Here is a 25084-nt window from a genome sequence, read left to right as displayed (position 1 = left end):
TCTCTCTCTCTCTCTCGTAATCTCTCTTTCATTCTCTCTCTCTCTCTCTCTCTCTCGTAATCTCTTTCATTTCTTCTCTCTCTCTCTCTCTCGTAATCTCTCTTTCATTCTCTTGCTCTCTCTCTCTCTCGTAATCTCTTTCATTCTCCTCTCTCTCTCTCTCGTAATCTCTCTTTCATTCTCTTGCTCTCTCTCTCTCTCTCGTAATCTCTTTCATTCTCTCTCTCTCTCTCTATTCTCTTGATCTCTCTCTCTCTCTCTCTCTTTCTTCTCTTGCTCTATCTCTCTTCTTCTCTGCTCTCTCTCTCTCTCCTATTTCATTCTCTGCTCTCTCTCTCTCTCATCATCTTGCTCTCTCTCATCTCTCTCTCTCTCGTAATCTCTCTTCATTCTCTGCTCTCTCTTTAATTCTCTTGCTCATCTCTCTCTATCTCTATCTCTCGTTATCTCTCTTTCACTCTCTCTCTCTCTCTCTCGTAATCTCTCTTTCATTCTCTCTCTCTCTCTCTCGTAATCTCTCTTCATTCTCTTGATCTCTCTATCTCTATCGTAATCTCTCTTTCATTATCTTTCACTCTCTCTCTCTCGTATACTCTCTATTTCATTCTATTGCTCTCTCTCTCTCTCTCTCTCTCTCGTAATATATCTCTTTCTCATTCTCTTGCTATCTCTCTCTCTAATCTCTTTCATTCTCTCTCTCTCTCTCTCTCGTAATCTCTCTTTCATTCTCTCTCTCTCTCTCTCTCGTAATCTCTCTTTCATTCTCTTTCATTCTCTTGCTCTCTCTATCTATCTATCTATCTATCTATCTATGTATCTATAATATTTACTTTCCAGGTGATTCGAAGTCTGTGGAATTGGCAGCATATATATTATTGGCTTACAGTTACAAGAACATAATTGAAGAAAGCATTCCGTTTTATAACTTTCTTGTCCGTCAGCGAAACAGCCATGGAGGTTTCCGTTCTACTCAGGTGAGTTTTCTTCTGTATCTCTTTACTCTTTTACTCTTTTACTTGTTTCAGTCATTTGACTGCGACCATGCTGGAGCACCGCCTTTAATCGAGCAACTCGACCCCAGGACTCATTCTTTTGGAAGCCCAGTACTTATTCTATCGGTCTCTTTTGCCGAACCGCTATGTGACAGGGACATAAACACACCAGCATCGGTTGTCAAGCAATGCTAGGGGGACAAACACAGACACACGAACACACACGCACATATATATATACATATATACGACAGGCTTCTTTCAGTTTCCGTCTACCAAATCCACTCACAAGGCATTGGTCGGCCTGGGGCTATAGTAGAAGACACTTGCCCAAGGTGCCACGCAGTGGGACTGAACCCGGAACTATGTGGTTGGTAAACAAGCTACTTACCACACAGCCACTCCTGTATATATCTATATATATTAACACCCTAGTCACATTTAGTAACGATTATAATTCTCCTTTTTGGCGAAACATAGCCACCTACTATTTATAATAATTTGATCAACTATATATGTGGCAAATTTTGTCTTAGGGTGTGTTATGGAGTTGTTAGCTAACTCCTCCTTGGTCGTTTTATCGATTTTGATGAAATTTGACACATGAGTAGAACTCATGCCTGGAAACTCATGGCATACCCAGATTGTTAAAAAAAATCGATAATAGGCTCCGGGAAGGGATCCTTATATATCTATATATATATATATATATATATATAATATATATATATATATATATATATATGTTATATATTTTTATATTTCGGAATGGTCATATTGCCAGTTTAGCCAATAAAAACACACGCACTATATATTTGGTGTTATTTATTTTTTACATTAATCTTAATCTTATTTCAGCCAGAGTTCTTTCGTGACACTCCTGTGACTGCATCAGTGGTCCTTTGTTTTCTTCTTACTTATTTGTGTCTCTCCTTACTAACCGTCAGCCATTTTGTATTTCTATTGTATGTCTTCATTTGCGCATGCTTATATCTCTATGTGCGTCTATGTTTATTTAGTGTGTGTGTGGGGGGGATACTCTTTACTCTTTTACTTGTTTCAGTCATTTGACTGCGGCCATGCTGGAGCACCGCCTTTAATCGAGCAACTCGACCCCGGGACTTATTCTTTTGTAAGCCCAGTACTTATTCTATCGCGGTCTCTTTTGCCGAACCGCTAAGTAACGGGGACATAAACACACCATCATCGGTTGTCAAGCAATGCTAGGGGACAAACACATACACACAAACACACACACGCATATTATATATATATATATATATATATATATATATTATATATATACGACGGGCTTCTTTCAGTTTCCATCTACCAAATCCACTCACAAGGTTGGTCGGCCCGAGGCTATAGTAGAAGACACTTGCCCAAGGTGCCACGCAGTGGGACTGAACCGGAACCATGTGGGTGGTAGACAAGCTACTTACCACACAGCCACTCCTGCGCCTATGCCACTCCTTGTAAATTTGTACCTTCTGTTTATATATGTTCATGTAATTTGTATTTTGTTTTTGTTGTTTTTTATTCTTATTTTGTTCATGTGTTTACATCCACTTATTATCATTACATATGCTTGTATGTATGTATAACAACAATATTAGTAATAATAATAATAAATCGAATTTTTTCTTTGCAGGACACTGTGATGGGTCTTGCAGCTCTGACTCAATATGCCCTGCTTTTCAGCCAGAAGAAGGATTCAGCTGTGGATGTGAAGATTAAGACGAACGGGGGAACCGAATATTCTTTTCCTACCATCACTCACGCAAACTCAATCATGCTTTATAATAAAGACGTAAGATTACTACTTCTACTACTACTACCACCACCACCACCACCATACTATTACTACTACTACTACTACTACTACTACTACCACCATTACTGCCATTACTACTACCATCACCAAAACTATTATTACCATCACTACTACAACACCACTCCTGCCACTGTTACTACTATTACTACCACCACCACCACCACTACTATTACTACTACCACCACCACTACTACTACTACTACTACTACCACTATTATTACTACTACGACCACCACCACCACCACTACTACTACTACCACTACTATAATTACTACTACTACGACCACCACTACCTCCACTACTACTACTACGACTATTACTACTACGACCACCACTACTATTACTACTACCACCACCACTACCTCCACTACTACTACTACGACTATTACTACTACGACCACCACTACTATTACTACTACCACCACCACCACCTCCACTACTACTATTACTACTACCACCACTTCTATTATTATTACTACAATCATCACTAATATTCTACAATTACCACCACTATTACTTCTGTTACGACCACCACCACTACTACTGTTAATACCTCTACCACCACCGCTATCAACACCACTACTACTATATCTGCTTATCATCACAAAACTCGGACCTTTTCGGTTTGACCGGCAGTTTTTTAAAATAATTTCCACGTAACTAAACACTTTTAAACTTCGTATACTGGTAGAATGTGTTTATAAAACGTCTTTTTCTCTTGGCTTTATTTAGAAAATTCTATAGTTTGTAAGATATTTGTTGTTTTTTTTTCTGCAATTTCAACCAATCACTGATGTCTATTGAGGTGAAAACATTCTTTGCCATATGAATATGTCCCTCGTTTAAGAAACAGGGATCTTTTCAGTTTGAACGGCAGTTTTTTAAAATAATTTCCACGTAACTAAACACTTTTAAACTTCGTATACTGGTAGATTGTTTGTATAAAACGTCTTTTTCTCTTGGCTTTATTGAGAAAATTCTATAGTTTGTAAGATATTTGTTTTTTTTTCTTCAATTTCTGCAATTTCAACCAATCACTGACGTCTATTGAGGTGAAAACATTCTTTGCCGTATGAATATGTCCCTCGTTTAAGAAACAGGGATCTTTTCAGTTTGAACGGCAGTTTTTTAAAATAATTTCCATGTAACTAAACACTTTTAAACTTCGTATACTGGTAGAATGTGTTTATAAAACGTCTTTTTCTCTTGGCTTTATTGAGAAAATTCTATAGTTTGTAAGATATTTGTTTTTTTTTCTTCAATTTCTGCAATTTCAACCAATCACTGACGTCTATTGAGGTGAAAACATTCTTTGCCGTATGAATATGTCCCTCGTTTAAGAAACAGGGATCTTTTCAGTTTGAACGGCAGTTTTTTAAAATAATTTCCATGTAACTAAACACTTTTAAACTTCGTATACTGGTAGAATGTGTTTATAAAACGTCTTTTTCTCTTGGCTTTATTGAGAAAATTCTATAGTTTGTAAGATATTTGTTGTTTCTTTTTCTTCAATTTCTGCAATTTCAACCAATCACTGATGTCCATTGAGGTGAAAACATTCTGTGCTGTATGAATATGTCCCTTGTTTAAGAAACAGATTGGGTTTATTTACATTTGTGAAGAAAAAAAGATACCCTTCCCCCCACCCCTAACCCTAACCCTAAAACAGATTGAAATGCAATAGATCGATACTAGGGTCATAATTATGGGTGACAATTAAACTACGTTAAACTTACAAATTACAATTTTCTCAATAAAGCCCAGAGAAAAAGATGTTTTATAAACACATTCTACCAGTATACGAAGTTTAAAAGTGTTTAGTTACGTGGAAATTATTTTAAAAAACTGCCTTTCAAACCAAAAAGATCCCTGTTTCTTAAACGAGGGACATATTCATACGGCACAGAATGTTTTCACCTCAATATACGTCAGTGATTGGTTGAAATTGCAGAAATTGAAGAAAAAAAACCCAACAAATATCTTAGAAACCATAGAATTTTCTCAATAAAGCCAAGAGAAAAAAGATGTTTTATAAACACATTCTACCAGTATACGAAGTTTAAAAGTGTTTAGTTAACTAGAAATTGTGTTGAAAACTGCTGTTCAAAAGGAAAAGATCCAAAATGACTGAGAAATGTTTATAAATATGTCACTTACGTGTATTGTTGTTATTCTCATTGCAGCTTCCTTCAAGTACAAAGAGTGTGGAAATTGGAGTAACTGGAAATGGTTTCGTTCTTGTTCAGGTAAGCTTCTGGTTATATTTACAGACACACACACATATACATGAGTGGCTGTGTGGTAAGTAGCTTGCTTACCGACCACATGGTTCCGGGTTCAGTCCCACTGCGCGGCACCTTGGCCAAGTGTCTTCTATAGCCTTGGGCCGATCAATGCCTTGTGAGTGGATTTGGTAGACGGAAACTGAAAGAAGCCTGTCGTATATATGTCATCATCATCATCATCATCATCGTTTAACGTCCGTTTTCCGCGCTAGCACGGGTTGGACGGTTTGACCGGGGTCTGGGGAGCAGGGACTGCCCCAGGCTCCAGTCTGATCTGGCAGTGTTTCTACAGCTGGATGCCCTTCCTAACGCCAACCACTCCGCGAGTGTAGTGGGTGCTTTTTACGTGCCACCTGCACAGGTGCCAGAGGGGTCTGGCATCGGCCACGATCGGTTATTGCCTTTTTTCGTTACATTGAGGCAGGGGGGAGGGTTCCGGCAGAGAGGAGAGAGAGTGGGGGGGTGCATGTAATATAGGGGAGCACCAGTGGGGAAGGTTTGGGGTAAAGAGAAACGATGACAGGTAGGGTTGGTGGCAGGTTCTAGACAGAATGAAAAGTAGGAAGTAAAACGTAGGATATCAAGAGTGGGGGAGGGGGCTGGAAGGAGATAGCCGGTTGAGGCAGTGACACATTTCAAAACAGGAGGAACATAAGATAACAGGTTAAGTGGGACGTTTGATGAGCTGCAGCGCTAGCTACTTCTGTCCAGGGGGAGAGAGGCAGGGGTAAAATACATAGTGAGAAAGTATATTGAGGAGGAGGGGTAGGAGGAACAGACACACGTAGTGGTGGCGGTGGTAGAGGGGATATCCGGTGAGGATGGTGTAAACAGTGTTCTCCGGTATGGGTGGTGGGGGTGGGAGGGCGGGCGAACCGCGAACGAATGGCGGACTGCGAAGATTTTGATTGGGGACAGTAGACTTAAAACAATCGGGGTTTGAAGAAATGAACAGAGTAACGAACAAATTAACTTGGTACCGAGGGGTTAGACAAATTAAAGGGTTATATTTTAAGAACAAGCAGAATTAGTGAATAGATTCGAACATTTAAGGATTAGCAGCAAATGTATGTGTGTAGTATATATATATATATATATATATGTACATGTATGGCTGTGGTAATTAGCTTGCTTACCAACCACATGGTTCCAGGTTCAGTCCCACTGCGTGGCACCTTGGGCAAGTGTCTTCTACTATAGCCTCGGGCCGACCGAAGCCTTGTAAGTGGATTTGGTAGACGGAAACTGAAAGAAGCCTGTCATGTATATGTATATATATGTGTGTTTGTGTGTCTGTGTTTGTCCCCCCAACATCGCTTGACAACCGATGTTGGTGTATTTATGTCCCTGTAACTTAGCAGTTCGGCAAAAGAGGCCAATAGACTAAGTACTAGGCTTACAAAGAATAAGTCCTGGGATCGATTTGCTCGACTAAAGGCGGTGCTCCAGCATGGCCGCAGTCAAATGACTGAAACAAGTAAAAGAGAGAGTAAAGAGTATATGTATACATATCACCGTGACCGACCAGGCTATCAGATGTTGCTACACATCGCTGGTCACAATGCGCTTTGCTTTGTTTTAGCCTTCGAATGACACCACCCTGCTGGCTAAGCGAGCAGGCCAACAGAAGAAAGAGTGGTGAAAGAGTACAGCATGGATCGCCACCATCCCCTGCCGGAGCCTCGTGGAGCTTTAGGTGTTTTCGCTCAATAAACACTCACAACACCCGGTCTGGGAATTGAAACCACGATCCTACAACTGCAAGTCCGCTGCCCTAACCACTGGGCCATTGCACCTTCACATATGTATACATATATATGCCTTTAATCTTTTATTTGTTTCAATCACGAGACTGTGGCCATGCTGGGGCACTGCCCTCAAGAATTTTTAGTTGAATCAATCAATCCCAGTACTTATTTTTTTGTTAAGCCTGGAGCTGATTCTATCAGTCTCTTTAGGTTAATTAACCCTTTCGTTACTGTATTTATTTTGAGATGCTCTGTGTTTCTTTCAATTACTTTAAATATAACAAAGAATTTAGTAAAATAACTTAGTTATCATTAAGCTAGTGTTAGGAACATAAATTGTGACTAAGGTTTGGTGGAAGATTTTAATTCAGAACTTATGCAAACAAGATATTTGTACTACAGAGCCAGGTGTGGTTTCAGCCCAGTTGGTAACAAAAGGGTTAAAAATATCATGGTGACTTTAACCCTTTTGTTACCATATTTCTGTTGAGATTCTCTGTGTTTCTCTCAATTAATTTTAAATATAACAAAGAATTTAGTAAAATAACTTAGTTATCATTAAGCTAGTGTTAGGAACATAAATTGTGACTAAGGTTTGGTGGAAGATCTTAATTCAGAACTTATGGAAACAAAACATTTGTACTACAGAGCCAGAGCCGGTTTCAGCCGGGTTGGTATCAAAAGGGTTAAAATACGTTTGTGACATACTTCAGTTCCTAATGGTTAACTCACTGCAGCTACCATGGAGAAAATATTCACCCTTTATGGTAAAAATATGTAAAAAGACCATATCTGTCTGCTGGATTCCCAGACGTGTTTCTAGCAATTCAGCATTATCATCATCATCATCATCATCATCGTTTAACGTCCGTTCTCCATGCTAGAATGGGTTGGATGGTTCGACCAGGGATCTGGGAAGCCAGAAGGCTGCACCAGGCTCCGGTCTGATCTGGCAGTGTTTCTACAGCTGGATGCCCTTCCTAACACCAACCACTCCGTGAGTGTAGTGGGTGCTTTTTCCGTGCCACCTGCACAGGTGCCAGGCGAGGCTGGCAACGGCCATGATCGGATTGGTGCTTTTTATGTGCCACCTGCACGGGAGCCAGTCTAGGTGGCGCTGGCATCGGCCACGATTCGAATAGTGCTTTTTACATGCCACCGGCATGGAAGCCAGTCTAGGTGGCGCTGGCATCGGCCATGTTCAGATGGTGCTTTTTACGTGCCACCGGCACAGGGATCGCAACTGCAGTTTCCATTGATTTTGATGTTGGTGTACTTGACTCAATGGATCTCCTCAAGCACAGGGTCGAAATGGTGGTTCTTCACTTGCCACCTGCACAGGAGTCAGTCCAGCGGTCCTGGTAACTGCCGGGTGCCAGTCATAGGATTGATTCAATTTCGATTCCGATTTCACTTGCCCCAACAGGTCTTCACAAGCAGAGTTTAGTGTCCAAGCATCAAAAATATTAATAACTACTAGGGTTGATTTATTTGAATAAACCGGTAGCAGGATTGATTCAATTTCGATTCCGATTTCACTTGCCCCAACAGGTCTTTGCAAGCAGAGCTTAGTGTCCAATGAGAAATATCAAAGAGAGACAACTCTGGACAGACTTAATTTGTGTCGTAGCTTTAAGACATATCTTATTAACCTAAAGTTAACTTATGCCTAAATACTGCTTGTATCTGATACTGCTGTAATGTTTTACAATCTCTGTGTTTAATGGTGCAAGCTCAACCAATGTTGTAGACTGTCTTTTAATTAGTGCTACAGCATTTTTGAATTCTGTCCAGAGTTTCTCATTGATAGCAACCAAAGAGCTAGAAATCTGTCTGGGAGTCTGATAGGGGGTAGCACTGTACAATAAGTTTGAATTTTTTTTTCCATGGTAACTGTTGTGAATTTGCCTTTTAGCAGTAGAAATATGTCACAAATATAGTTCTATATTTAAGAGATGAGGAATTATGTACATTAGTTACGTTTGACGGATATTTGTCCTCATCTTGTTTGTTGTTAACACAACGTTTCGGCTGATATACCCTCCAGCCTTCTTCAGGTGTCTTGGAGAAATTTCGAACCTGGGTTCTCATTCCTCAGGTATTTTTCGATGTTGTTGTTATTATTATTATTATTATTGTTGTTGTTGTTCAGGTGACTGCTTGGAATGGAACGTGGAATCTTGGGGCTAGTAGTCCGCGCTCTTAGCCACTACGCCATATGCCCGGGCATATGGCATAGTGGTTAAGGGCATGGGCTACTAAGCCCAAGATTCCAAGTTCGATTCTAGGCAGTGACCTGAACAATAATAATAATGATGATAATGATAACAATAACAATAACAACAACATTGAAAAATATCTGAGGAATGAGAACCCAGGTTCAAAATTTCCCCAAGACACCTGATGAAGGCTGGAGGGTATATCAGCCGAGACATTGTGTTAACAACAAACAAGATGAGGACAAATATCCGTCAAATGTAAATAATGTCACAAATATATTTTAATTAACCTAAAGTTCACTCATGCCTGAACACTGCATGGTGCTGACACTGTTGCAAGATGTGTGTGTGTGTGTGTGTGTGATGGACTTTTTCAGTCGACAGTTTTCTACAGTAGCCTTGGGCAGTTTGGCAAAAGACACCAATAGAATTAAATATCAGACTTAAAATAAAGTCCTGGGGTCGATTTGTTTAACTAAAACCCTTTAGCTCCATGAGGCTCCAGCATGGGGTGGTGGCGAGCCCTGCTGTACTCTTTTGCCACAACTTTCTCTCACTCTTCTGTTGGCCTGCTCGCTTAGCCAGCGGGGTGGCGTCATTTGAAGGCTAAAACAATGCAAAGCGCATTGTGACCAGCGATGTGTAGCAACATCTGATAGCCTGGTTGGTCATGGTGATATGTATACATATACTCTTTACTCTCTCTTTTGTCTTGCTTGGCCACAACCCAATTACTGAAACCAGTAAAAGACAAGAGAGAGAGAGAGAGAGAGACAAACAAACACCACACACACACACACATACACATGTGCACACACACACACTCACACATAATTTACTTTGATCCTGTCTTTTCCGATAGGTGAACTGGCAGTATAATTTGATCCCTGACGATAAAGCGGCTGTTATGGCTATCAAATTGAAAAGGAAGAAATCCGTCCCAGAAACTGCTAAATACGATGCCTGTGTTAAGTAAGTATGAACCAGAGGGCAAGGCTGCCCTTTGTCAATAACTTTATTCCCCGTTTTTTTATCTTGTAGTCGTTTCAGTCATCGGGCCCATGCCATGCTTCAAAGGGTCTCAGTCGAACGAATCGACCCCAGCTGTTGCTGCAGCCACCATTTGTTGCCATTCCTAGCAGGTGACAGCCCTACATCACTCAGCCCTACATCACACCTTCCCAACCTTGCATCTATTTGGATAAGCATTGCTGTGAGGATTTTATGAGGGTCAAGAGGGCAAAATCCTACTGCAGCCACATTTAGTCACCTTTTATGACATGCAGAAGAAACACTGGGGGAAGGGTGGGGGTCTGTTCTTTGAGATACCAGTTCCTCCCCTTGAAAGCCTGGTATTTATTCTCTTGATCTCTTTACCAAATTGCTCGGTTACGGAGATGTAGATACACCAACAACAGTTGTCCAGCACAGACACAAAACACATACCATAAATCTTCGAGTATAATCCGCACTTTTCCCCCCAAATTTAAAGGCCAAAATCCCTAGTGCGTACAATATACGAGGTTAAAAATGAAAAATATTTTCTAAGCAATGTCCGAGTCTCTATTTGCTGTCAGGCAATGATTATTCAGACGCATTTTGTGATGTCGGGCATGAAAATACCTTAAGCTAAGCCTGAAAGCAATGAAGTCATAAAAGAATCATCCATAACTTGCAGTAAGCAACATTTATTAAAATAAAAGTATTCAGAACACAGAATAGCATGTAACAAAAACAATTTGCAAACATATTTACATTCCCATATAACAGTTAAGAACATCACCGTTATTGTATTACGCATGCATGGAAGTGTTTGTTCGACTAGGTGCTGCTGGCTTAAGTACACATGACTCAAGTTAGAGAAGGGGTGCGTATTATACACAAGGTTTGGGTTTTTCAAAAGTACAGCCCTCTAAAAACCACCTGTGTATTATACTCAAGGGCAGATTATACTCGAAGATTTACGGTGCATGAACCCACAGTGGGTTTCATTCAGTTTCCATCTACCAAATCCGTTCACAAGGCTTTGGTCAGCTGAAGATTATAGTATGTGCCACACAGTGGGACTGAACCTGGAACCATGTGGTTGGGAACCAAACATCTTACAGCGCAATCATAATCATGCTTTGGTATTGAAGGGAGAGTAGTTGATTTCTTTTTCAATTGCACCCAGCAAATTGTAAATCCATAGGACTGGTGAAGAAATTCTTTGAAAACCATTTCTGACTCTTTCTGGAGATATGACTTGGAGCCAAATCCTGCTGCCACACATATAATCTTCCAGGAGCAACCCTCTCAAGCCAGGGTTTGACTACAGTCTCCGGTAGCCTCACATAGCCATCTGAATTGAGGCTAAAACCCTGCCAGAGATGTAGAGAAGAATGCCTGCTGTTTCTCTTCCTGTTGACCATGGCTTTGTAGTCTCTGTTGCAGTTATCTATGTCATATCTTATTGACCTTTTCAAAGCTCACAGAGCATTGAGCAACAATCATGATGTCAACATTTTGATACCTGACAAGACTCATCATCATCATTTAGCGTCCGCTTTCCATGCTAGCATGGGTTGGACGGTTCAACTGGGGTCTGTGAAGCCAGAAGGCTGCATCAGGCCCAGTCTGATCTGGCAGTTTTTCTATGGCTGGATGCCCTTCCTCACGCCAACCACTCCGTGAGTGTAGTGGGTCCTTTTTACGTGCCACCCGCGCAGGTGCCAGACGGGGCTGGCAAACGGCCACGGACGGATGGTGCTTTTTCCGTGCCACCGGCACGGGGGCCAGGCGAGGCTGGCAATGGCCACGAACGGATGGTGCTACGTGCCACCAGCACGGGGGCCAGGCGAGGCTGGCAACGGCCACGAACAGATCGTGCTTTTACGTGCCACCGGCAAGACAGTGAATTTGGAGACACATTCCCATGCGGGGCAAAATGCTTAGTGGCATCTCATCTATCTTTTCATTCTAAGTTCAAATTACACCAAGGCTGACTATGCCTTTCATCCTTTTGGAATTGATAAAGCAAATACCAGTTGTGCTCTGAGGTTTGATATTATCAACTTAGACTCTGTACCAAAATTGCTGGCCTTGTGCCAAAATTTGAAACCAATATTCAGCTGGCTTCCAGTCCTCCACATCAGCTAACCGTTTCTCTACTTCATCACCTTTATGCTCTCCAATGCCATTGACTTTTCACCAATACATTAAGCTCTTCCTGCAGAAAGGAGACTTTAAAAAAATTGGCAAATTTACCCCAAAACACCATTTTACTCTCTTTTACTCTTTTACTTGTTTCAGTCATTTGACTGCGGCCATGCTGGAGCACCGCCTTTAATCGAGCAGCTCGACCCGGGGACTTATTCTTTTGTAAGCCCAGTACTTATTCTATCGGTCTCTTTTGCCGAACCGCTAAGTGACGGGGACATAAACACACCAGCATCAGTTGTCAAGCAATGCTGGGGGGGACAAACACACTCACACAAACACACACACGCATATATATATATATACGACGGGCTTCTTTCAGTTTCCGTCTACCAAATCCACTCACAAGGCTTTGGTCGGCCCGAGGCTATAGTAGAAGACACTTGCCCAAGGTGCCACACAGTGGGACTGAACCCGGAACCATGTGGTTGGTTAGCAAGCTACTTACCACACAGCCACACCTGCGACTATATTTCTGTATTTCTTTCTCACCTATTACACTGATTGTTTTCACTATTTCCCCTCATTTCTCCTCTCACCTGTGCCACATTCACAGCTCTCTCTTTTACTACTCCACTCACCCCCAGCTAACCACCTGCAACCCACACCACTCGCATACTTCGTCCTATACCCATCTCTGTACACAGGTACTCTTTTATATATGCTTGCAACACCATGCCCCTTCTTTTCTTCCAAACTCCTCCCTCATCCACCACCTTTCCTCCAGGGCCATTTTTCTGATGAAAGACTTGCATCTGAGATGTCAAGATCCTCCCCTTTTTACCTTTTAAGCATTTGCCTAATAAATACCTTTGTGGAGGCGCAATGGCCCAGTGGTTAGGGCAGCGGACTCGCGGTCATAGGTTCGTGGTTTCGATTCCCAGACCGGGCGTTGTAAGTGTTTATTGAGCGAAAACACCTAAAGCTCCACGAGGCTCCGGCAGGGGATGGTGGTGATCCCTGCTGTACTCTTTCACCACAACTTTCTCTCACTCTTACTTCCTGTTTCTGTTGTACCTGTATTTCAAGGGGCCGGCCTTGTCACTCTCTGTGTCACGCTGAATCTCCCCGAGAACTACGTTAAGGGTACACGTGTCTGTGGAGTGCTCAGCCACTTACACGTTAAATTCACGAGCAGGCTGTTCCGTTGATTCGGATCAACCGGAACCCTCGTCGTCGTAACCAACGGAGTGCTTCCAATAAATACCTTTGTACTCTTGAATTTTTCTTGATTTTGCTTAATAATCACATATACTGTAAAATCTCTCTCTCTTTTTTTTTTTTTTTTTTACATTCAACCCCTTTCATGATTGTATTTTAACCTGGCCTCTTTGCAATTACAGGTACACAGGAAAAGATGATACTGGAATGGTATTAGTTTCAATAAACACTCTGTCTGGATTTACTGCAAATTTAGTGGATCAATCAAGCAACCCGTTAATAAAGAGGTCAGAAGTGGACGACAACAAACTTGTTGTCTATCTGGATTCTGTATGTATTCCTCCTTATTCTCTGAGCCTGTTATAGCCTCTTTACTACTTTATCTTTTAACTAGCAGTATCGCCCGGCGTTGCTCGGGTTTGTAAGGGAAATAACTATATAAGCATTTTTAGAGAGTTATGGCCAAAAAATAGCAAATAAATGCATTAAAAATGGAAAAAAAATTATGGTAAATTTTTTTTTAAATCGTAGGCTCATCGTAGACATTTTTAGAGAGTTACTTCCCTTATATAATAGCGAAAAAATGCATTAAAATGGGAAAAAATGATGGTAAATTATTTTAAAAATCGTAGACTCATCGTAGACACGCGCTAATATGCAGAAGGGCTCGATATGAATCACGACTATAAGATACCCGGTTTTGGTTAAACTGCACCGCAAAATGTGGGAGTAGTTAGGAATCTAAATCGTAGGAGACAGACAGCACACAACCTCACTTTTATATATAAAGACTAGCAGTATTGTCCGGCGTTGCTTGGGTTTGTAAGGGAAATAACTATATAAGCATTTTTAGAGAGTTATAGCAAAAAAATAACAAAAAAAATGCATTAAAAATGGAAAAAAAAGATGGTAAATTTTTTTAAATCGTTGACACATCATAGACATTTTTAGAGAATTACTTCCCTTATATAATAGCGAAAAAATGCATTAAAATGGGGAAAAATGATGGTAAATTATTTTTAAAATCGTAGACTCATCGTAGACGCGCGCTAATACCCAGAAGGGCTCGATCTGAATCACGACTATAAGATACCCGAATTTGGTTAAACTGCACCGCAAAATGTGGGAGGAGTTAGGAATCTAAATTGAAGGGGACAGACACTCACACAACCTCACTTTTATATATAAAGATTATTTCAATCATCGGACTGTGGCTATGCAGGGGCAATGCCTCGAAGGGTTTAACTGAACAAATCAACCCCTGATGTCAAGCACTGGTGGAAGTACAAAACAGACACAAAGACACACATGCACACACACACACACATTCATCCTTGCACGTGCACATACACACAGGTGCATATGAACAATGGGGTTCTTTTTAGATTTTGTCTACGGAATCTACTCACAGGTCTTTGGTTGGCCTGAAGATAAAGCAGAAGACATTGAAGGGTTTTTAGCTTGAAGGTCCTGCTTCTGGGGCTTTTACTACAAATCTTTATTCCTCATGAGTTGCATTATAAAATGATGGAAATAATACCAAAAATGAGCTTTGAGTTGACAGTAACACTATTCTTCAGCTAAATAGAATTGAGACCTTTGGCAATATACCGAGCGTGTGTAGACCTGCCAAGCCAAGTGAGACTGTAATTGTGGCCGGTGTTATGTCAATGACACCTGTGCTTGGAGTGGTTGGCATTAGGAAGGGCACCCAGCTGTAGAAACCACACCAAATCAGTTTGGAACCCAGTGTTGTGCCCCGGCTTACTAGTTTTCAGCTAAACCTATTTCTTTACTACCCACAAGGGGCTAAACACAGAGGGGACAAACAAAGACAGACAAACGGATTATGTCGATTATATCGACCCCAGTGCGTAACTGGTACTTAATTTATCGACCCCAAAAGGATGAAAGGCAAAGTCGACCTCGGCGGAATTTGAACTCACAACGTAACGACAGACGAAATACCTATTTCTTTACTACCCACAAGGGGCTAAACACAGAGAGGATGAACAAGGACAGACAAAGGGATTATGTCGATTATATCGACCCCAGTGCGTAACTGGTACTTAATTTATCGACCCCGAAAGGATGAAAGGCAAAGTCGACCTCGGCGGTATTTGAACTCAGAACGTAACGACAGACGAAATACCTATTTCTTTACTACCCACAAGGGGCTAAACACAGAGAGGACGAACAAAGACAGACAAACGGATTATGTCGATTATATCGACCCCAGTGCGTAACTGGTACTCAATTTATCGACCCCAAAAGGATGAACGGCAAAGTCGACCTCGGCGGAATTTGAACTGAGCATTTCGCCCAGTGTGCTAACGTTTCTGCCAGCTCACCGTCCAGCTAAACCGTCCAACCCATGCCAGCATAGAAAGCAGATGTTGAATGATGACGATGGACAAGACTGATACATTATGAAGAAATGTGGACAGTGGAAAATCATTCATAATGGTTATTCAAACTCGGTCGAAATTGGTTACCCCCTGCTTCAACGGGAAGGAAAATAATGTGACGTGGCTTCCTGAAAACAAACTCTCCCCCTCTGATAAAATGGGGAAAAAAAAACTGCTGTTGTTTATTTACAAAAATTGGCTCAAACCAACCTTTTTAATTTGCTGCATCTGGTGGTCTATTGTGCGCCGAGATTCGATATACATCATCATCATCATTGCTCGACCGTGGTCGAGACAATGGAATTTACCATGCTACACCAGGCTTCACGGTCCATCATAGCATTACGGAGGTCCTGTTGCTGGATGCCTGTATCCCTGGAGATTACATCAGGGTAGGAGAGTGTGCGCCCTCTGGTATTGCGACCGTGGTCGAGACAATGGAATTTACCATGCTACGCCAGACTTCACGGTCCATCATGACATTACGGAGGTCCTGTTGTTGGATGCCTGTATCCCTGGAGATTACATCAGGGTAGGAGAGTGTGCGCCCCCTGGTATTGCGACCGTGGTCGAGACAATGGAATTTACCATGCTACGCCAGACTTCACAGTCCATCATGGCATTACGGAGGTCCTGTTGCTGGATGCCTGTATCCCTGGAGATTACATCAGGGTAGGAGAGTGTGCACCCTCTGGTATTGCGATCGTGGTCGAGACAATGGAATTTACTGTTACGCCAGACTTCACAGTCCATCATGGCATTACGGAGGTCCTGTTGCTGGATGCCTGTATCCCTGGAGATTACATCAGGGTAGGAGAGTGTGCGCCCTCTGGTATTGCGAGCAGATGTCTTCCAGAGGAGAAGAGTAGAAATTGCCTCTTTTTCAGCTCTACAACAACTGGACTCTCTTACCTTTGGATATACACTTCATATCTTGAGTGAAATTAGACCAATCCAAATGCTGGACTCAACGAAGTTTTTCAACATCACATGACTGGTTGCATAACCAATCATTAGAGACTAACACTTCGAGCTGCCTGGCTCATAGGGCTAGTTTCATGGTTTCTTTGGCGTATAGGTTCCCCACCTGGACGGGATGCTCACCTGTGGCGGGAGGGCTTTTTAAAAGTCCAAATACACGTTAAATAAATACTGTAAATATGGTGTCCCTACTTCGCAGAAATTCAGTTATCGCGGCCGGCCTCGGAACCAATCTACCGCGATAAACGAGGGATCACTGTAGTGGCTATTGACCCCTAATTTCTTGTTACCTATTGACCCCTATTTTCATACTTGCTGATTTTCGACTCCTAATTTCATATTGGCCAGTGATCCTTAATTTCAAATGTGTCGACCAATGACCCCTTAATTTCATTTGTGTTGTTTTTTAACCTAATTTCATGCGTTGGTCCTTTTTATTAGACTACTGTAATGGGTGGGTTGTTAACAGTACAGGGAGGGTTTTAAAAGTCCAAATACACGTTAAATACTGTAAATATGTTGTCCCTACTTCGCGGAAATTCAGTTATCGCGGCCGGTCTCGGAACCAATCTACCGCGATAACCGAGGGATCACTGTAGTGGCTATAGACCCCTAATTTCTTGTTACCTATTGACCCCTATTTTCATACTTGCTGATTTTCAACTCCTAATTTCATATTGGCCAGTGATCCTTAATTTCAAATGTGTCGACCAATGACCCCTTAATTTCATTTGTGTTGTTTTTTTAACCTAATTTCATGTGTTGGCCCTTTTTATTGTTATTTCTATCACATTGTAGTTACCAAGCAACAAAGAAACTTGCATCCCCGTGCAGATGGACCTTGAAAATAATGTGGAGAAAATAAAGCCCCAGGTTGCTGAAGTTGTCATGTATTATCAACCAGGTATGTCTTATGTCATTAATCAACTAATTCATGTCACTCGTTAATCTTGTGTGGTTGTTAGTCCTACCTTCTCGATGCCGAGTGGATTGTTAGGTCGCATGCTGACAATTCTTTATCCTTGTTTCTTCACTCATTAGTCACCATCAACATTGTTTTAACATCCACTTTTCCATGCTTGCATGGATCGGATGGAGCTTTATTGAGGTGGGTTTTCTATGGCCGCATGCCCTTCTTTTTACCAACCCTCACCAATTTCCAAGCATGGTAACGTTTCCCAACGACTAGACATGTTTTTATGGAAGACTGGAAATGAAACACCACTTGTACAATGGCAAGGGGACAATAATATATTGATATGACAGGCTTCCATACAGTTTCCATGGGACTGGGCCATGTCCTTGGGAAGCAAAATTCTTATAGTCTGCTCCAAATGCAAATGAAGATTTTAAAAACAGAGTAAAGGATAGTAAATGAGTGATGGTGGACTAAATCATAAGTCTTGGATTAACATGTGACTAATAAGGAATGGGGGTAACTCCTCCTTCTTCCCCTCCTCCTCCCCTTCTTCCCTTCCTCCTCCCCTTCTTCTCCTCCTCCTCCTTCCCCTCCTCTTCCTTCTTGTCCTCCTTCCCCTCCTCTTCCTTCTCGTCCTCCTTCCCTTCCCCTTCGACTCCTCTTCTTTCTTCTCCTCCTTCTTCCCCTCCTCTTCCTTCTTCTCCTCGTCCTCCTCCTTCCTTCTTCTCCTCGTCCTCCTCCTTCCTTCTTCTCCTCGTCCTCCTTCCCCTCCTCTTCCTTCTTCTTCCCTTCCCCTTCTCCTCCCCTTTCTTCCCTTCCTCTTCCTTCTTCTCCTCCTCGTCCTCCGCCTCCTCCTCCTCAGACATGGTAATGAGCAGCTCAGCAGTTTTCAGTTCAAACTAACTTAAAACGTTAGATTTATTTAATGTGATGCCTGTTGTTCATGTGAAGGCGCGTGGCTCAATAGTTAGAGCGTCGGACTTACGATCGTGAGGTTGTGAGCTCGAATCCCGGACTGGCCTGCGTGCTGTGTTCTTGAGCAAGACACTTTATTTCACGTTGCTCCAGTTCACTCAGCTGTAGAAATGAGTTGCGACATCACAGGTGCCAAGCTGCATCGGCCCCTTTGCCTTTCCCTTGGATAACACCAGTGGTGTGGAGAGAAGAGGCCGGTATGCACGGGTGACCTCTGGTCTTCCATAAACAATCTTGCCTGGACTTGTGCCTGGGAGGGTAACTTTCTAGGTGGAATCCCATGATCTGTGTTGTGACCGAAGGGGGTCTCAGAATATATATATATATATATATACTTCTTTATTACCCACAAGGGGCTAAACACAGAGGGGACAAACAAGGACAGACAAACTGATTAAGTCGATTACATCAACCCCAGTGCGTAACTGGTACTTAATTTATCGACCTCGAAAGGATGAAAGGCAAAGTCGACCTCGGCAGAATTTGAACTCAGAACGTAACGGCAGACGAAATACGGCTACGCATTTTGCCCGGTGTGCTAACGTTTCTGCCATATATATATGTATGTATGTATTCCTGGACCAGGATGTTTGTTGTGTTCTTGAGCAAGACACTTTATTTCACATTCCTCCAGTTCACTCAGCTGTGGAAAAGAGTGCTTGGAGATACATGGCATATTATGTAAATCTTCCAAATTATTCTATCTCTACAGTAGTAGCTTTTTTGTGAATTACTCTTACTCTTTTACTTGTTTCAGTCATTTGACTGCGGCCATGCTGGAGCACCGCCTTTAGTCGAGCAAATCGACCCCGGGACTTATTCTTTGTAAGCCCAGTACTTATTCTATCAGTCTCATTTGCCGAACCGCTAAGTGACGGGGATGTAAACACACCAGCATCGGTTGTCAAGCAATGCTAGGGGGACAAACACAGACACACAAACACATATATATACATATATACGACAGGCTTCTTTCAGTTTCCGTCTACCAAATCCACTCACAAGGCATTGGTCGGCCCGGGGCTATAGCAGAAGACACTTGCCCAAGATGCCACGCAGTGGGACTGAACCCGGAACCATATGGTTGATTAGCAAGCTACTTACCACACAGCCACGTGTATATTAAATGATATATTCTCACTGGATGGGAAATTTGTTATTGAACCTATCTTCAATGAAACAAACTATGTATATATATATATCATCATCATCATCATCATTTAACGTCCGCTTTCCATGCTAGCATGGGTTGGACGGTTCAACTGGTGTTTTTATGTGCCACCGACACAGGTGCCAGACAAGGCTAGCAGACGACCACGCTCGGATGGTGTTTTTATGTGCCACCTACGCAGGTGCCAGACAAGGCTAGCAGACGACCACGCTCGGATGGTGTTTTTTATGTGCCACCGACACAGGTGCCAGACAAGGCTGGCAGACGACCACGCTCGGATGGTGTTTTTATGTGCCACCGACACAGGTGCCAGACGAGGCTGGCGAACGGCCACGCTCGGATGGTGTTTTTATGTGCCACCGACACAAGTGCCAGACAAGGCTAGCAGACGACCACGCTCGGATGGTGTTTTTTTTTTTTTTTTTTTTATGTGCCACCGACACAGGAGCCAGATTAGGCTGGCGATCGGCCACGATTGGATGGTGATTGTTACGTGCCCACAGCATGGAGGCCAGTCGGTGCGGTACTGGCTACGCCCACGTTCGGATGGTATTCTTGTGTGCCACCGGCACTGGTACCACAAGGATACAAATTCCATTGATGTTCATCTATTTTGTCTATTTTGATTTGATTTGATTTGATTTTCACTTGCCTCAACCGGTCTTCACAAGTGTCACAAGAAGGAAGGTATGCACAGGTGGACTGACTACGTCCTAGGTAGGGGCCACGGGTTATGGCCTGACTAGTCTTGCCGGGTCTTCTCACGCACAGCATACTTCCATAGGTCTCGGTCTCTCGTCATTTCCTTGGTGAGACCTAAAGTTCGTAGGTCGTGCTTCACCACTTCGTCCCAGGTTTTCCTGGGTCTACCTCTTCCACAGGTTCCCTCAACTGCTAGGGTGTAGCACTTTTGCACACAACTATCTTCAGCCATTCTCGTCATATGACCATACCAGCGCAGGCGTCTCTCTTGCACACCACAACTGACGCTTCTTAGGTTCAACTTTTCTCTCAAGGTACTTACACTCTGACGATTATGAACACTGACATTACACATCCATCGGAGCATACTGGCTTCATTTCTTGCGAGCTTACGCATATCCTCAGCAGTCACGGCCCATGTTTCACTACCATGTAGCATGGCTGTACGTACACATGCATCATAAAGTCTGCCTTTTACTCTGAGCGAGAGGCCTTTTGTCACCAGCAGGGGTAAGAGCTCCCTAAACTTTGCCCAGGCTATTCTTACTCTAGCAGTTACACTTCAGCACACCCACCCCCGCTACTAACTTGGTCTCCAAGGTAGCGGAAGCTATCAACTACTTCTAGTTTGTCTCCCTGGAACGTGGTAGAAGTTGGTCTCTGCACATTTCCAGTGTTTATTTCTCCTGAGCATCTGCCACATACGAAAACTATCTTCCCAGTTAGCCTACCTTTGACATTGCTGCACCTCTTATGTGTCCATAGCTTACACTTGGTGCACCTTATAGAGTTTCTACCTACACCTTTTCTACAGATCGAGCAGGGCCATCTACCTGAAGTCGTTTGTGGTTGGTCCACCTTCCTACTTATTAGGACTTTGGTTTTGGCTAGGTTGATTCTAAGGCCCTTCGACTCTAATCCTTGTTTCCACACCTGAAACTTCTCCTCCAGTTCTGATAGTGACTCAGCAATTAGAGCAAGGTCATCAGCATATAGGAGCTCCCAGGGGCATCCTGTCTTAAATTCTTCCGTTATTGCCTGGAGGACTATGATAAATAGGAGGGGGCTGAGGACTGAACCTTGGTGGACCCCAACCTCTACCCGGAATTCTTCACTGTACTCGTTGCCAACCCTCACCTTACTAGCTGCGTCTCTGTACATGGCTCGCACAGCTCTCACTAACCATTCATCTATCCCTAGTTTCCTCATTGACCACCAGATAAGGGATCGGGGGACCTGTCAAAGGCTTTCTCTAAGTCAACAAAAGCCAGGTACAAGGGCTTACCTTTGGCTAGGTATTTCTCCTGCAGCTGTCTTACCAGGAATATAGCATCAGTAGTACTTTTCCCTGGCACGAACCCAAACTGCATATCATCTAAGCTAACTCTCTCTCTAATTAACTGGGCTATAACCCTCTCCGTAACCTTCATTACCTGATCCAACAGCTTGATGCCCCTGTAGTTATTTGTATCTAGGGCATCTCCTTTACCTTTGTAGCAGTTGACTATTATGCTGCTACACCAGTCATGGGTATGACTCCTTCGTGTATCACCTGGTTAACTATACGGGTGACTATGCTATAGCCGACACTACCAGATATTTTGAGCATCTCTGCAGTAATTCCTGATGGGCCTGGGGCTTTCCCTGTCTTCATGCTTCTAATTGCCTTAGCTACCACGGAACTATCAACTCGGATAGCTGGTCCCTCTGTTGGGTCAACATTCGGCAGACTCTCTTTATCCCATTCATTTTCCTCATTCAGCAACCTTTCATAGTGGCGTCTCCAAGCTTCTCTCTTCGCATCCTCATTTAGCGCAAGTGAACCATCCTCCATGCGAACACATTTCTCTCCTACCACATCACGATTCTCTCTCACACACTGTCTTGCAACACGAAATACCTCAAGTCTTTCATCCTCACGGCGCAGGACATTGGCAAACTTTCTTTTATCTGCTTCCCCTCTGGCTAGATAGACCTGTCTCCTAGCTTCCCTTCTGGCAGTCTGATACACTTCCCTGCTACCACCATTCTTCCAGGCCTTCCAAGCCTGTTTCTTTTGTCTAATAGCCCTGTCAACAATATTGTTCCACCACCACGTTATTTTGGGTCTTAAGGGGACTTTGCACCAGCCACAGATCTGGTCAGTGGCTTTCAGCAGGTTGTCCCTCAGAAACGTCCAGTTGTCTTCTACCCCATGTGTAGCTATACCCCCTTCCACTTCGTCAAAGGCTTCAAGTAACATATCTCTAAATCTCTGTCCATTCGCAGGGTCTTTAAGCTTCCAGACCCTTCTTCTCCATGTTGGTCGTCTTCTAGTCGCCCTCTTAGTCCTGATCCTAAAGTCACTAACTACCAGTCTATGTTGTGGGGTACATTCTTCGCCTGGGAAGGTTTTGGCATTTATAAGCAGCCATCTTCCCTTTTTCTGGCAAGGATGTAGTCGATTTGGCTAGTATGCCGGCCCGATCGGTAGGTGACCAGGTGGCTTGTTGGTTTCCTGAAGTTAGTGTTGCAGATCATAAGACTATTCGCATCGCAGAACTCCAGCAGCCTGGTTCCCTCCTCGTTGCGGGAACCATAACCATAGCCTCCATGCACGCCATGGAAGCCCCCAGCATGTCGTCCAACATGCCCATTGAAATCACCAGCCACAAAGAGAAGGTCCCTGTCGTTCGTCAACGAGGTGGTCTGCAGTAGGGTGTCATAGAAACTGTCTTTCTGTCCATCGGGTAGCCCTGGCTGAGGGGCATAGGCCGATATAATGGTTGCTAATCTATTATGAAGCACTATTCTAATCTTAAGTATTCTGTCACTTACTCTGATTACCTCAATTACTCTATCTATCCATTTCTCAGCGATAAGTATACCCACGCCACCAACCCCGTCAGTGTTCCCTGCCCAGAAAATCTTGTACCTGTGTTCCTTGCCTATATTCTAAATGTGACCGCGTGTGTACTGTTGGCGATTTTTTTTCCCTCCGTCTTCCCTTCTCTGGATCTTTCCTTCCGACGAAGAGCTCCGCTCAAAACGTAAAACCCTCCTTCTTCCCTTCCTTCCTGAGTGTCCAATAATACTGTATTTGTTCCACGTCCTCGCGTTGTTGTGTTTTCTCTTGGTGTTTTCATGTTTGGATTAACTTTATATATATATATATGTTATATTATATATATGTGTGTGTGTGTGTGTGTGTGTATATATTGAATCGTTAGCTCTTGCACGCATTTTTTTTCTCTCCTTATTTTTTTCTGTGTATCTTTATGTAGAAGAGCATAGGCTCCAAACGTAAAAGACTTTTTCTATTCCTGAGCGCTATACTAATACATCTGTTTGTTTGTACACCACCTGCCTTCGTCTTTTGTTTATTTTCGTAAAGCTTCCCGTTATATATATATATATTTACTAGCAGTATCGCCCGGCGTTGCTCGTGTTTGTAAGGGAAATAACTATATAAGCATTTTTAGAGAGTTACTTCCCTTATAAATTCGGGCTTTCTTAGCCATTTTTGTTTTGGTGTCTTCAAGCCATGAAGTCGTTGTTCTAAAAGAACGCTGGTTTCCTTCACAACGCTTTACGACGTTGATTTCTTTACACTCCCTTCCCCACAGCTTCACGAGGGAGGGAAGGGGACGAAGCAAACAGGTGCAGCTGTGAGCGTGGACGCCAACTCCGCCGCCATCGACATACGATGCATTTTATGCATTAAAATGGAATAAAAAATGATGTTAAATTATTTTTAAAATCGTAGACTCATCGTTGACGCGCGCTAATAGTCAGACGGGCTCGATATGAATCACGACTATAAGATACCCGAATTTGGTTAAACTGCACCGCAAAATGTGGGAGGAGTTAGGAATCTAAATCGAAGGGGACAGACACTCACACAACTAGAGTTTTATATATATTTATATGTGTGTGTTTTCTTTCTGTTTTCCAGACCAAAGAGCCGACACAACTTACTCAATATCAGATCCCATCACTGCAGGTTGTAACATGTTGCAGTCTGTTTGTCTGGTGATCACGCTTCTTTCGACAGCCCTCTTTAATCTACTGATCTAAGATGAGTGAGAAAGGGTTGCAGCACAGATGATGGAAACACGCTCAACTCCCACGATGACGCTGCTGCTGCAAAGTACCAATACACTCCTGCCGATTCTCTCTCCATCTGAACTTCTACCAAAACGCTAAACACTTATTATTATTGTTATTAACTCCATATATTGTACATTTTTTCTTTGTGTTATATATATATATTTTTTTTTATTCTTTTATACTTTTCGGCCCTAGGGCTGTGGCCATGCTGGACCATACTAAACAAGTTCTTTCGTCATAATTCTTTTATACATTCGATTGTCGATATTATATAAATTTCCAGTTTTACCAGCTGTTACCAAGATGCAAGTTTCAGCTTTTAGTGCTTTGAGTATATTTTTTGAAATTTCTTCAGCCCCACATACAGATGTATATCTATAAACACACATATATACATAC

General features: G+C 42.6%; 1 protein-coding gene across 1 annotated transcript in view; it reads left to right on the top strand.

Moving 5' to 3' along the window:
* The window catches only part of LOC115226007 (CD109 antigen), a 49383-nt gene extending 24725 nt beyond the window's left edge, over nucleotides 1-24658 (top strand). Inside the window, exons 2-8 of the mRNA XM_029796981.2 lie at nucleotides 838-974; nucleotides 2647-2805; nucleotides 5013-5075; nucleotides 9944-10053; nucleotides 13623-13770; nucleotides 17628-17733; nucleotides 24531-24658. Of these exons, the coding sequence (XP_029652841.1) occupies nucleotides 838-974; nucleotides 2647-2805; nucleotides 5013-5075; nucleotides 9944-10053; nucleotides 13623-13770; nucleotides 17628-17733; nucleotides 24531-24652 (845 nt within the window). The 3' untranslated portion in view covers nucleotides 24653-24658. The remainder of the gene's footprint in view (nucleotides 1-837; nucleotides 975-2646; nucleotides 2806-5012; nucleotides 5076-9943; nucleotides 10054-13622; nucleotides 13771-17627; nucleotides 17734-24530) is intronic.
* Nucleotides 24659-25084: the final 426 nt, after the last annotated feature.

The sequence above is a fragment of the Octopus sinensis genome, linkage group LG29 (assembly GCF_006345805.1).
Source record: "Octopus sinensis linkage group LG29, ASM634580v1, whole genome shotgun sequence".
In the NCBI taxonomy this organism is placed as follows: Eukaryota; Metazoa; Mollusca; class Cephalopoda; order Octopoda; family Octopodidae; genus Octopus; species Octopus sinensis.
The sequence above is the reverse complement of the archived record's forward strand: the minus strand, read 5'-3'. Positions and strand labels throughout refer to the sequence as shown.